The sequence below is a fragment of the Chionomys nivalis genome, chromosome 8 (assembly GCF_950005125.1).
Source record: "Chionomys nivalis chromosome 8, mChiNiv1.1, whole genome shotgun sequence".
Taxonomy (NCBI): Eukaryota; Metazoa; Chordata; class Mammalia; order Rodentia; family Cricetidae; genus Chionomys; species Chionomys nivalis.
The window spans coordinates 76,531,080-76,546,417 of NC_080093.1; the positions used below are offsets into that span (position 1 = coordinate 76,531,080).

General features: G+C 42.6%; 1 protein-coding gene across 1 annotated transcript in view; it reads right to left on the minus strand.

Moving 5' to 3' along the window:
* The window catches only part of LOC130880341 (phospholipid-transporting ATPase ABCA3-like), a 105,187-nt gene that overhangs the window by 12,079 nt on the left and 77,770 nt on the right, over positions 1–15,338 (minus strand). The window contains exons 23-25 of the mRNA XM_057779329.1: positions 10,479–10,640; positions 3,210–3,385; positions 84–209 (exon numbers count right to left, since the gene is read on the minus strand). Of these exons, the coding sequence (XP_057635312.1) occupies positions 84–209; positions 3,210–3,385; positions 10,479–10,640 (464 nt within the window). The remainder of the gene's footprint in view (positions 1–83; positions 210–3,209; positions 3,386–10,478; positions 10,641–15,338) is intronic.

The following is a 15,338-nucleotide window of genomic DNA, read 5'->3' on the forward strand; positions in this document are numbered from 1 at the left end:
GGCATAGATCCAAAAGGCCCACAGTGATTCCTTGGTGCTCATCTTGGGGAATGAGCCATGCGCTGGCCATGGAAAGACATTACCTTTACAAGTTCTTTAATGAGCACAGTAGAGTTCAGGGACTCGTGAGGATGCTGCAGGATAGCTTCCCTTTCATTTTGTACATCTTCATCTTCGGATTCTGTGGATAACTCTCGGGACAGTCTGGCCTGTATTGTGAAGACGAGAATGGATGGGAGATACTGCTTGAGCATCTGGTCTAGGCTGGATGAATTCATGAAGGTTAAATGAGGATTATTTCAGAATGGAGATCAGTGAAATGGATAAAACATGTCAAAAAGAAAAAAAGAAAGGAAGGAAGGAAAGGTAAAATTAAAAAAACAAACAAACCCAAATTTGGTGGTTTAGAGATATTAACAAGGCCCTAGCAAGGGTAATCAAGTAAAATATAATAAAAGAGTAAGTGGGAGATAAACCACAAATTTCTAACAAACATCAAATATACAAAAATAAATTGTAAGCAAATGAGTCCTCCTCCTGCGTCTCTGAGGATTTCCCTGACTCTGTACCCGGGTCTTGACGTGAAGTATCCATCTGCAGCTCTTTGAACAGCCACTGCTTCACCACCTGAGCTGCCCCTACCCCATGTCTTGAATTTACTCCCTTAAGTATTACACATTCGCCAGAACTTAGTTTGGTTCCTACAGGATACAGTTTCAGTATTTTATACTTTTTAAAATCAAAACCCTCATTCCTGTGAGTGGCATCTGTCTGGTCTCTGACGTGGTGTCCATCCTGGGGCCCTTTCTTTGGACTATCCATGAACTCCTCCTCTCACCTCTCCTGCGAGACCTAAGGAAGCTGAGTTCTGTGCAGCATGCACGGTTACACTGAGCAGCAGTAGGTACTTGGGGGATAGATCGGAAATGTATTACAACCCTGGAATTGAGCATCAGGTTTTACTTCTAAGGAGCAATACTTCTGGTGCTGGCCAGCTATTGCTGATTTGGCCTGATTCCCTAGTCCTGAGGTTATGCCCCACCATTAGGTATTTCTTCCTTCATTCTGAATAGGAAACTCCCATCAGCTTTGGACACCAAGCTGCCTCTAATGGTGTCCTCAAGGCTGAGTCTGTGTTATTGTGTCTTCCCAAACTATAGGACATAGCCTGGAAACTCCTGCCTTCTATGCCTCACTTAATTCCAATATTCATTTCTATAAGCAGCAAAAGAACCAGTGAGGGACATGTTACATATGCAAATTTTCAAAGTATACCCTAAATTTACTACATCAGAAACACAGGAGGCTTGGTGTAGACCAGCAATTTATAGTGTAACAAGCCCTGTGCATACGTCTGAGGCATGCTGTGGATGAGAATACCTATCACACGGCCTTACGCTGGAATGTGTGTTCTATGGATTGGCAACTTGGGAACTTTTACAAAAGCCAGAGTCAAAGTGGGACAAATGGGCTGATGGGGGAGGAAATGTGCATCTAACATACAAAGTATTCAAAGGAAAAATTTCAATAATAATCAATGCATTGCAACAAAATCACAAAACTGACATTTTATGTAGACTTCTGATTCATGTAGATGTCAGAAATAAACACAGATTGATTTTCCTGATCCACTGCTATGATCTGAGTATGAAATGTTTTCCACTGGTTTGGCATTATTTGGAAACCAAGAAGGAGACCCGAGCTGCAGGACGTAGGGCCTTGGACTTGGTCCCTTTGCTTCATCCTGTGCTTCTTCACCCTAGGGTTCAATCAGGATTCTCAGCCATACTCTCCCGCTGCTGTGACGCTCTGCCCAAGCACATGGGGACAAGCAACCATGAGCGGAGCCTCTGAAGCCACGAGCAAACAAATCTTTCCTCTACTTGTTCCATCAGGTGTTCTGGTCATAATGATGGTAAAGCCAATCAATCCAGTAATGGAATTAAATGTGTATATGAATGCACTTTTCATTTCAAGGGTTAACTCTAACCCACATCAGGACAGGGTGCAAACTGAGAGATTTTCGAAACACTCAGTCCTAAATAGTATGTTTGCATCAAACCCCTCCCTTAAGGGCTCAGGGAATATGATGGTTTGAATAAAAATGAACCCTGTGGTAATTTTAATGTACCTGGCCCCCATAAGCTCATAGGGAGTGGCATTATTAGGCGCTATAGCCTTGTTGAAGTGGGTGTGGATATATTTGATGGAGGCAGGCTTTGAGGTCTCATATATGCTCAAGTTACTTCCCCGTGTCTAGGCCACTTCCTGTTACCTTCAAGATAAAGGACTCTCATCTACTTCTTGCCTGCATGCCGCCATGCCTCCCATCATGATGATAATGGACTAAACCTTTGAACTGTAAGCAAGCCACCCCAGTGAAATGTTTTCCTATACAAGAGTTTCTGTGGTCATACTGTCTCTTCACAGCAATAGAACACTAAGACAGGGAGCTATGTGGAAGAGGAGGCAGAAAAACTGTAAGAGATAAAGGGAATAGATGACACCAAGGAAATTAAGCCTTCTAGACACAACAGGATGGACACACACACGAACTCACAGCGACTGTGGCAGCATGCACAGGGCCTGCCGCACGTATGAGACAGCATGCGAGCACCAAGGGGGACGTGGACATGAGCTCCATCCCTAATCAAGAAGCTACCTCCAACTGACGCCCACTTGCAAAGGAAAACTTAGTTTTCTCTAATGGAGTCTCACTGGGTGTAATAACCACACTTGAGGGTGGGCCCCATGCCCAGCAGGAGATGACTGACACACAATGAACTCACAGGCAGGTATTTTGTAGATTTTTTTTGGTCTCGGTTTTTGCTTTGTTCAGGTATATTTTGTCTTATGGCCTTCTGTTTGTATGATATAGGTTCTGATTTTGTGATTTTATGGGTTGTGTGTGTGTGTTTGTGTTTCTTCTTTTTTTGTTCTGTTCTGGTTTGTTTGTTTGGCTGTTGTTTTCTAAAGAGAGAGAGAAAAAGAAAGAAAGAAAGAAAAAGAAAGAAAGAAGAAAGAAAGAAAGAAAGAAAGAAAGAAAGAAAGAAAGAAAGAAAGAAAGAAAGAAAGAGAGGGCATAGAGTTGGGTGGGTGGGGAGGATCTGGGGGAACAATGATCAGAATATATGGTATAGGAAAAAACAGTTTTTCAATAAAAGTATGTTTAAAAACAAGTGCCTTAAGGTCTACATTCTGCTACTTACCTTACTAAATATCTTATAAATTCCAAAGAAAACAGAGCGATATACAAATGCTTTTAAGTTCCATGAGGTAAGCTCCAGAAGGAAAATGAGGAAGAGGTAAGCCGCTCCTGTGGCAGCCATGGCAATCACATGTCTTCCAATCGAGCTTTGGCTCATACTGTATACAGGAATATCGACTGATGGCGAGAAGACCAACACAAGAATGTTAGCAGAATGAGATGTCACCAAGGTGCTTGAGTGGGAGATCCCTGCCTTCACTCCCCCTCATGAGCAGATCAGCTGTCAGCTATTAGCAGAAATGTTTTGCAGTAACCCAAAAAACATAAAAATAAGGATGAGACATCTCTGTGTTCTGTGGGCCTGAATAAAAATACATACTGAGAGACTGAGAGAAATGTAAGGCTATGGAATGTATCTCAGTTCCCTTTCCAGAAGATGGCATACGAGCACAGAGAAGAAACACCCCCAGGCAAGGAGAAGGTGGGGAGCAGATACCCGTTTCCATATTGTTCTAAAGACCCTCTTGGGAACCCTATCAGAAGACTGAACGTTGGGCCACACATAAAGTCAAATAAAAAGAAAGTAAGCAGGTAAAACAGAGTCCATAGAACCATTTTATTGAATGAGAAATGCACCTGCCAATAGTGGTATATGCCAGCTAACACAGTTCTTCAGCTTAGCTGCTCTCTCTACTCCCGGAAGTGGGCAGAGCTTACCTGGATTGATTTAAAGAGAGCTAGCTTTCAGGTATATCATCATTTCATCTCCTGCCATGTGCCTTAAACACCACCCCCGGAGGAATCTGCTACACTATGAGAAAAAAAAAAGTCCCTTGGTCAAGCCAGATCCATGGCATTTTATGCTAGTTATAGTCTATGTCTAGTGGCCTTTCTAGACAAGGGACCACACCAAGGGTACGCTTAAATTCAGAGCACAGCCAGTAACCAAGAGAACTTTAAGAACCCAAAGGAAAGGTTCACTAGCTGAAGGACATTGCTGGCTGGCCCCACCAAAATAGCGAAAGCCTATCATTCTAAGAGAGAACTTACTAGTTCTTTAAAAGGTAGTGGCCTCAAGAGCAGCCCTGAGCCAGCGACTTCAGCTAGAGCAGGCCTGAGGGAGCAACCTCCACAGGAGCAGGTACAAGGGAGCAACCCACCAAGGGAGCAGGCCTAAGCCAGAGATCCCTGTGGGACCAGGCCCAAGCCAGGGACATCTGTGGGAGGGGCCTGAGCCAGTGACCTCCACCAGAGCAGACCTGAGCCTGTGACCTCAACTGGAGCAGTCCCAAGGCAGTGACCTCTACAGGAGCAGGCACAAGGGAGCAACCCACTGAGGGAGCAGGCCCAAGTCAGAGACCTCTGCGGGACCAGGTGCAAGTTAGGGACCTCAGAGGGAGCAGGCCCCAGCCAGGAACATCAGCAGGAACAGGCCTGAGCCAGAGACCTCTGCAGCACTGGGAGCGAATCAGTGACCTCCACCAGAGCAGTGCCAAGCCAATTACCTCCACTGGAGCAGACCTGATACAGTGACCTCTGCTGAGCAGGCCCAAGGCATCAATCAACCTCAGCAGGAGCAGCCCCAAGCAAGCAACCTCCATGGGAGCAGGCCCAAGTGAGCCCAGGAACTGCCAAGTGAATACCCAGAGCACTGAGCAACCTTTGTTAACACTGAGTAACCTCCAGGGTGACTGGAACCGTGGCCCTGACTGCACCACGAGGAGCAACTATCTGAGTCTTGGATCCACTGGCACCTGGAATATTGATCACCAGAGACACAGCCCCAACTACACCAATCAAAGGAAAGGATGGGTATACAAGGTAAGAACACAACACCACAAAGAGCAACATGACACCAATAAAAACTAGTGGTCCTACAACAGCAAGACTTGAACACTCACATATAGATGAAGCAGGAGAAAATGACCTAAAAAATCACTTTAGGAGAATGTTTGAGGCCCTTAAAGAGGAAGTGAAAAATTTCCTCAAAGAAATGGAGGAAAAGACAAACAAAAAACTGGGAAGAAATCAACAAATCTCTTAAAGAAAATCAAGAAAAAGCAATCACAGATGAAAGAAATGATTCAAGACTTGAAAACCGGAATAGAGACAATAAAGGAAACCCAAACTGAGGGAATGATAGAAATCGAAATTATGAGGAAATGATCAGGAACCACAAATGCGAGCATAAGTAGCAGAACATAAGAGACTGGAGACAGAATCTCAAGTGCTAAAGATACAATTGAGGAAATAGATTCATCAGTCAAAGAAAACATTAAATCTAACAAAAGGTGGTAGTCTCAACAAACGTACACAAGAGTTTACAACTATTTCCACAAGGATCACAAGACTCCAAACTGACACCTCCAATAATGGACTTACAGATGAGGTTTGATGTTGAGGGAGCTGCGGGCCTCGTTCCTGTCACCTAGCCCCCAGGCACCTGGCCAGCTTATGCCCCAAAATAACGACACACAAATTGTATTCTTTTAAACACTGCTTGGCCCATTTCTATTAATGTGTGTAGCACCACGAGGTGCGCTTACCAGGAAGATTCTAGCCTACGTCCATCCTGGGTCGTAGCTTCATCACGTCTGCCCCAGAGAGGAGAGCTATCGAGTCTGAGCTCTCTTCTTCTTCCTCCCAGCATTCTGTTCTGTTTACTCCACCCACCTAAAGGCTGGCCTATCAAATGGGCCAAGGCAGTTTCTTTATTAGCCAATGACCTTCCTCCATCAGTTTGATATGAGAGAGATGGCTCAGCAGTTAAGAGCACTTTCTGCTCTTGCAGAATACCCAGATTCAGTTCCCAGCACCCACATGGAAGCTCACAACCATCTGTAACTCAACAGATTTTAACAGCAAGCTTTATCAAACTAAAGAAAGAATCAGCAAACTCAAAGACAGAACATTCAAAGACTGCCAGTCAAAGGAACAAATTTGAAAGCTAATAAAAAAAAAAAAGAGGAATGGCTATCTAGAGAATTTTTCTGGCTCATCATCAAGAGATCAAACTTTCCTGCAATAAAATTTAAAGAAGGTAAGAAGGGAGAGAGGGACTCAGAACCATAGTTAAAGAACTTATGTGGAAATTCCCATGTCCCAGAAAAGCGTCAATGACTTAACCTCTGGAAGCATGGGATTGCTAATGAAACCCAAACCAGGAGTTCACCAAAAGCCTGATGGTCAAAATACCAGATCTAAAAGACAGAAAAAGTATAAACAACATGGAATGTCCTCACTAATAAGTGGATATTAACTGTAAAGTAAAGGATAGCCATGCTACAATCCACAGCCCCGGAGAGGCTAGGTAACAAAGAGGGCCCAAGGAGAGATCATGGATTTCCCTGAGAAAGGGTGAGAGGAAAGATGAGGGATGGGAACAGGAGAGACTGGGTTGTGCGGAGGAAGAGAGTTATGAAAGAGATAACTTGATTTGGAGGGTACATTTTGGGGTTAGGGAGAAACCTGGTGCCAGAGAAACTCCCAGGAATCCAAAGGATGACTCCAGCTGAGACTCCTAGCAATAGTGGAGGGGGCCCGAATTAGTCTCCCCTTTAATTAGACCGGTGACTTCCCTAATTGTCATCAGAGAGCCTTCATCTGGTAACTGATGGAGGTGGATGCAGAGATCTACATGCAAGCACGGAGGAGGGGGATCCTCTCAAAGAGAGGGAATGGATTGTACAAGCCAGGGTGCTAAGGTCATGACGGGGGAACCCACAGAGACATCTGACCTGAGTTACTGGGAGCTCAAAGACTCTGGACCAACTGCTAGGGAGCCTTCGTGGGAGCAATCTACGCCCTCTGCATGTGTGTGTGTGTGACAGTTATGTATCTTGGTCTGCTTGTGGGGTTCCTAGCAGTGAGATCATGACCTGTCCCTGGTGATTGAGTTAGCTTTGGGGAGCCTATTTCCTTTGCTAGGTTGCCTAGCTCAGCCCTGATTTAGGATGAAGAACTTGTTCCTGCCTCAACTTGATGTGCCATGCTTTGTTGACTCCTATGGAAGTCTGAATAGAGACAGAGGAGGAATGGATGAGGGCACGAGAAATGGGAGTTGAGGTAGGGAACTGGAGGAGAGGAGGGAAGGAAAACTATGGTCAGTATGTAAAATAAATGAAAAATAAATAAATAAAAAGTATAAGCAGCAAGAAATAACTATATCACCAGGCTGGAGAGTTGGCTCAGTGGTAAAGAGCCCTGACTGCTCTTCCAGAGGACCAGAATTTAGTTTTCTCTACCCACATTGAGTAGTTCACAAACACTTATTATTCCAGCTCCATGGGACCTGATGCCATCTTCTGGCCTCCACAGGCACCTGCACTCATGCATGTACACATGATTAAAAATAAAATACTAAAAAATATACAGCACATATAAAAAGTCTTAACAGAAAAACCAGCATACTTCTCACTAGACACAAGGCCAACAAAGAGCACATGGGATGGTACATTTAAAATACTGAAGGGAAAACAAAACAAACCAACAAATAGAATGAAAACCTGCCAACTGATAATACTACACCAGGCAAACTCCCCTTTAGAAATAGGAGACAGAAGGCGAGAGGGGGAGAGAGAAGGGAGAAGAGAAAGACTGGGGAGAGCTTGCGTGAGTGGGAGGGTGGAGATGGAGGAAGGGCAGATATAGGAGCAGGGAAGAAGATATCTACATTAAGGGAGCCATTTTAGACTTGGCAAAAGACTTGGCTCTAAAGGGGATCCCAGGTGTCCACGGTGATGTCCCCAGCAGCAGAGGAGAGGGTGCCTGAACTGGCCTTGCCCCGCTATCACATTGATGATTATCTCGAATATCACTACAGAATCTTTGTACGGCGATGGATGGAGATAGAGACAGAGACCCTCATCAGTGCAACGGACTGAGCTCCCAAGGTCCAGCTGAAGAGCAGAAGGAGAGAGAAGATGAGCAAGGAAATCAGGACCGTGAGGGGTTGGTCCACCCACTGAGACAGTGTGCCTGTTCTAATGGGAACTCACCAAATCCAGCTGGACTCTGACTGAATGAGCATGTGATCAAACTGGACTCTCTGAATGTGGCTGACAATGGGGGCTGACTGAGAAGCCATTGATAAAGGCACTGGGACTTGTCTCTACTGCATGTACTGGCTTTTTAGGACCCTAGTCTATTTGGATGCACAGCTTCCTAGGCCTGGATGTGGGAGGGCCTTGGACTTCCCACACGACAGGGTGCCCTGCCCTCTCTTAAGGAGGGAGAAGGAGGTAGGACGGTGAGTGGGAGAGGAGGAGGGGAATGGGAAAAGAAAAAAAGAATCCAAAATAAAATTAAATTAAATTTAAAAAAAGAAGGAAATAGGGAGAGAGGCAAAAACACATTCCAAGACATGTAAAGGCTGAATTTATGATCATTTGACCTAACTTGTAAGAAAGAGTGGACGCCCAAGAGCTTCCGTGAGTCCCAACAGCCACAAACATCCAACAATACAAAAGCTACAAGTAAAATTAACCATCCAGGCAAAAACCTCCAATGTCACTATCCTGGGAGAATAAAAAACACAATTCTAGATGGGAGGATTAAAAAACAAGTAAAAAACAAACAGCTGCAATGACAGCACAAACTGAGCCTTCAAAACTACAAATGTGTGGGCAAGCAGACATGGGGTAGGGGAACTCAGTTAAAATACAAAATTTTCTTTTCCTTTTGTCCTTTAATCAACACCACTAGCCCTGAGAGACATGTAGCTTGGAGCGGCAACAGTATCACCTCATTCCTTATGATCGAAGGGTGACTGTGACAAGGGCCATGAGGATGTGGGGGCAGAGGAAAGGCCACTACTGGTTGCATGTGAATTAGCACAGAAAATGAAAAATATACAAAGGTTTCTCAAAACATTAGATGTGCAATTACCGTTACTCAGTAGCAACAGTAGTGTGTTTATATACAAGGGAAATGGAATCAAAGAGACATCTGTGCTTCTGTGTTTACTGCAACACTATCAACAACGGCCAAGGAACAAAAAGTACAATGTCTGCCACGTGAAGACCAGACCAGGGAAAACATGGTTCCTATAACAGACAAGCAGGGGACTACATCCATAGAAAAGGTTGAACTCTTGGCACTTGTGACAACCTGGATGGAACTGAGGGACATTAAGTAATATAAAATAGGCACCCACACATGTGCACGCGTGCGCACACACAGTATGCTTTACACGCATCAAGGAGAACTGTTCTGTAGTCTGTTTTGGTGAGCATTCTATGTACACACATGAAAAATATGCATTCTGCTGCTGTTGGATTAGCCTGCATGAACTTGGTGTAGCTGCTGGCTAGAGTTTTCCAGCTCCTATGTGTCTCTTCTGATCCCCAGACTTCTTGTTCAAAAAAGAGCACTAAACCTCTAGCCAGCACTATGGACTTAACTTTTTGGCTTGTTGCTCTCAAATTTGACTTGAAATTTCCTAACTCTTATGAATTGATGAATGACCTGACTTCTTGGCTACACATCTAGTGTGCTTCCAGTCACACTTATTCCTAAACTGTTGGATTCTAGAAACGAGGCTGATAAAGTTACCCGCTGTATCTTTCTCCAGACTTTCCAGACTCCCACTCCTCTCTCGCTTCCCCTCTGGCTCCATCCTTTGAACTCCCCTTTGGCATAACTGGAATTTGGGGCACAACTGCTTCTATTTTCTCCTGTCGCACAAACTCATATTTATTGTGACATCTAGAGCCTGGCTTGTACTTCCCAGGTGACTTGCCTACTCTCCATTTCCCCAGCACAGTGAAAGGGTTTCACAGTGTACAATAGGTGTGCGGCCTCCTCACGAGACATCTCTCAAGCTGGAATGCTTACCCCTGCCCCTTCACTGAACTTGTGTTCTTCCTCTCACTACCAAAGTAACTCTTTCCACCCTTTAACTACGCATTCACAAACCTTTACACATGTCTCATGTGCCCAGCCCCATGTTAGACAAGACATAATCTAACACTGGTTGGCACCTCCTCTTCAAACGCTAGTATGTAGGGGAGCAGCCTGGCAGAAATGTAAATTCATTGAAGAATGTAGGTACCTCCTCTCTGTGGAGACCCTTCTCACGAGAGGAAATGTGTACACATTGTGAATCTTAGCTAAGCTGCGTTTGTGACATAGTGCATGATATTCTCTCAAATAGTAGATGGCAATGCATAACTTGATCTGCTGCACAGATACCCAGTGATACTAAAAATTATTCACATGTAAAGTGATAGTTCTTGACTCTCATGAATCACAGAAAGCCTCAAATACTTACGAATTTCACGGCAAAATTGAGGGGCACTACCATATTCTGAAGAAGTACATAGTTTCTTCAACTCTTGGATGTTATAGTATTTGTAGATGCTCACCCCAAGGTTATAGATGGGTAACAACAGCAGCGAGTTAAGTATGAAGTCCTTAGTACTGGTGCTGATGTCTATAATTTAAAAGATAACATTAGCATGCTTTGACAAAATTAAACTGAGAAAATGACAAGGCATAGTATTATTCTCAAGGAATTCTAGTCTCAAGGAATGCTTGATGTTCTAGAACACAACTTAGATCAGTGATTACAGCTTGGGAAAATCCTTTAAGAAAAGCTGATGTGTATATGATCTGCTATCTGAGAGAGCAGAAGAGCATTGGGTGCTACTTCCTGCACCTCCTTTCCTGTGTGATCCATGAAGAAGTAAGGTTATATCAGGCATGATGGTACGTACTTGCAGTCCTAGAACTCAGAAGCCGAGGCAGGAAGATCAGGAGTTTGAGAGCAGCTTGAGCTACACAGTGAGAATTCTAGGCCAATCTTCCCTAAAACTCTATGCCCTGTCTCAAGTATTACTTAACTAAAGGAAATTTAGTTTAACATTCAACAGTAAAGAATGGGTAAGAAGTGATTGATCAGTTGAAAAAAATGCATCTTTAAAGGAAGAAATTTAAAGCTGAGGCTCTCAAAAGACTAACAGCATAATTAATTATACAAAATAGGTTTCATTATGACATTTTATTCTGATGTGTTAATTTAACTATATATAATCTATATACTTTCTGTATTTATAAGAACAAAGGTAGCCACTAGTAGAGAAGAACAAATGATAGAGGAAGAGAGAAATCCTTATGTAATTTATAGCTTTTTTAGTAGTTGATGTCATGACAAGATTATTAAAAAGAAGGTCATAATTGCTGTTAGTACATAAAGTCTTAAAATAAAAAATAATTTGGGACATTGACTTCTCAATGTCAGGGCTTACAGGATAGTGTTAAAGGGTAGTTACCTGGCATCTGTCACCGAGCATACCAATATCTTCTAAAGAGCAAAGTGACTCCTTGGGAGATAAGGTGCTAGAAACTGACATAATGGGGTACAGAGCAAGATGAAAATGGACAAAAAATGCAATGTGGAGGCTCAGGTATTAAATTACTTATCCCTGAGTAAGCATGCCACTTTCTGTGGCCAAGTATTAACCAGACAGAGCAAAATGCCAACAAATCACACCACGTACCAATCACAGCAGCATGGCCTTCTTGTTGGATTTGCTCCACGAGATTCTCCACCCTGCACTTGCAAAGGTCAGGGATGCACTGCAGGTCTTGCCATGGTTCATACGGAGAATTTGTGCCACTCTCTGACATTCCACTGTAGCTTTAAATTTCATTTTCTAATATCTAGTGCTGCTGAACATTTCATATAGTTGCCATTCATGTAAGTTTCATGGGAAACACTTGTTTGAAGCCCTTCATACATTTTATTGGGGGGATATTTGCCTTTTTTGTTTTTGATGAGTAAGAGATCATTGTCTTTTCTATAGACTAGATTATAATTGCCCTTGTCACATATGCACATGGGAGTTCTTTCTGCTGACATGGTTTGCCACCCTTGACTCCTGATACTCAAAGGCTTTCATTTTGGCCATGGTCAATTCACACACCTTTTCCTCCACTTCTGGTGTCACATGGAAAATTCCTTTGCCAAGCTCAGAGAGACTTAGTACTGATTTCTTTCCTAGCTTTATGTTCCAACTCTGAAATATAGACCACTGAGCTCCCTTTTGTCAATGTTGTAACACAGGTTTCAATTTCACTTCTCTGGGCGCAGTCTCTCATTTTTGAGGGGGGAGGGAGGGCACTATTTATCAAAGACTCTATTCCATTGGATGATCTTGGAGTCTTGTTGCAAATCAAGAGAACCTATAAATGAGGAGGTTTTTGTAATGTCTGGGCTTTCCGGTGCATTCATTATATTATCCATACACAGCCTATGCATTTGTTATTGCACCAAGACCACCCCACTTGAAGCGCTGCACATTCACAGCAAGTTTTGATGGCAGAGCCTGTGAGAAGCCCACCGTTGTTCAACTGAGATTCCACAGGAGTCTGGAGCGTGCTCACTTCTGTGAAAATCAATGCTGCTGGAATCTTCCTAGGGACTGTGCTGGGTGTATCTGTCAGTTTGGGTAGGATCTTAGCATGGTTGATACAGTCGAACTGTAAACTGGGCATCTTTACATTTGCTTTATTTTTAGTGATGTTTCACAGTTTTTAGTGCACAAGCCTTTTGTCTCCTTAGAGTTTTATGAAATATTTTCTTTAGATCCCATGATGAGTTAAATTTCTTTAAGCTAATTTTAGATTGTTTGTTGCAGATGTAGAGAAATAAGCTGAGGTTTGTGTGTTACTCTTTCAGCCTGGAATTGACTGAGCTTTCTTAGCTACAGTCACTTTCCTATGAATTTCTTGTGATTTTTCTCTCTATATGGTCATATTTCATTAATTATTCAAAACAATGGTTTAATATCATATTTTATACATGTATATAATGTACCTTAGTCATATACACTTTCCTTTCCGCACTCCCACCGATCCCTTACTCTTTCAAAATGTCTCCTAATCGACTTCCATAGCTTTAAAAGGGCTATTAGTGTATTCTGTAAGTGATGTAAATTATATTATATACATGAATGCCTTTGAATGATATAATTTCCATGTTTGGGGATTTGTTGTTGTTCCTACCCTTGGACAGTCTGTTTTCTATCTTAACTGTAATGTCATCTTCCAAACATTGAAGAGTCATTTCATAATCTACAATCCTACTAAGTCGTACACTATTTCCCATAACAGCTGGATTGTGAGCTAAGTAAAGCAGAGAGACAGTTCTCTGAGCAACCCCTGCTTAGGGCAGAATGGACCAACATACAAATGTAGAAAACCTGCTTCTTTTCCAATAGTCAAAGATTGGGTTCCACATTGGTAGCATGAACTCCTTCAAGACTTCAAGACTGCCATCAAGCTGGCAAAGGGGTAGGCAAGACATGAAAGCATGCCATTAATCTTCCCTAATGTCTTACATTGCTTCAATATTGATCCAGTAGTCAATCATTTCCAATAAATGTTTCACACTTTGTAGAGCTTGGTCAGAGTCAGTTCTGATGGTTTCTGTTGCATTTTCTTGATGATTTTTTTGAGGAGAAGATGGGGCATTTGGTGTTCAATATGCAGCTATTTTTCCAAACTTCCTATCTAAATATTCCCAGTACTTTATTACCTCCATCTTATGGTAGAATTTTCAAACAGAAAAAGGTAAGTACAGTTTCTAAAAATCCTCCATGAAGTCATTAAGATATTCCCATGACTTTTTCCTCATTTTTAATTCCTTGAAAATTCTATACAGTGTATTTTTATCATATTTACACCCTCCCTCCTCCCAATTCTCCCTACCTCTCTGTCTCTCTGAGACAAGGTTTCTCTGTAGTTTTGGAGCCTGTCCTGGAACTGGCTCTGTAGACCAGGCTGGCCCTGAACTCACAGAGGTCTGACTGCCTCTGCCTCCAGAGTGCTGGAATTAAAGTGTGTGCCACCACCACCTGGCCCTTTCTCTCCTTTACTTGCTCTCTCTCTGTCTCTCTCTCTGTCTGTCTCTCTGTCTGTCTCTGTCTCATTTTTAACCATTCAAGCAGTTTATACTGCATATATACTCTTAGATGTACGGCCTTCACTAGACGACACTAGAGGCCGTACCCTTAAAGAAAACTGACTCTTCCTCTCCCAGTACCTATCAACTGCCAATAGATGGAATTTTATATGGTTTAAGTTGCCCAGCACTTTCAAATGCTGTCTCAATTGCTTTGCAACTGCCTCGTTGTGTCCAGAAAAGTTTTCTTGTAGTCATCCACAGCTTCTGACTCTTACAGTCTTTCTGCCCACTCTCCTGGCACGATCCCAGAGTCTTGGGAGGAGGGAATGTGATACAGATATGCTCTTTAGGACTGAACATTAGGAAGTCATTTTCCATGTATTGACTAGCTCTTTTATTTCCATGTGAAACTTCTGAACATCTCTAAAGATTCCTGAGAGGAGATGTCCCTACATCTCTCATTTTAGGTGAACATGTAAGAGGCTCTGCACACTCAGATACTGATTTCAAGATGACTGAAGGGTATTTTGTATTCTTCCTGCTTTTTCAGTTATGTGAATAGTTCTTTTCTCTAAATCTACTGTTTAGCAAACTTATAAAAATGAAGTTATAAACAGCAATGATGATCTATCAAATAATAGAATCCATTTCAAATCAGTCACTCTTGACTCATTTCCTGATTCCCAAATATCAGGCAGGTTTATGGGACAGGTAATATGCAGTTGTGTTTATTTAAGGGCACTTATTTAAATCAATATAAATTGTATATTAGTGGTAATTTGTTATAGCAGAAATAAGAAATACTACAGAGGATAATTGATAGCCATGTGACTAATTTGGGGAATGAGACTGAAGAATAACTTCTACACATTAAAGATTCCTTCATCTGCCTTTAGTAGCATCCCTTGAAAAGCTGCACATAAATATTAAAGCAGTCTCAGATAACCAAAGATCCGGTGAGAGGACACGACTTGATGGCAGGGGCTTGTTAGAAGCTTCTTTCTCCTGGTTCCTCCAGCACATATTGCTAAATAACTTAACACATGGATATTTACGCTGTGCTTTGGAGAAGGGGTGGCAGCAGGCTTCAGTCTCCAGTGTCCCTATTTGTGACCATCGTCATCCTGTTAATTCTCCTTGAGTGTCACGATCAAAGAGGAAGGCCAAGAAAACAAAGCCTTTAAAAGGTGATTAATTTATGATATTAGCGGCTCAATGTGGCCT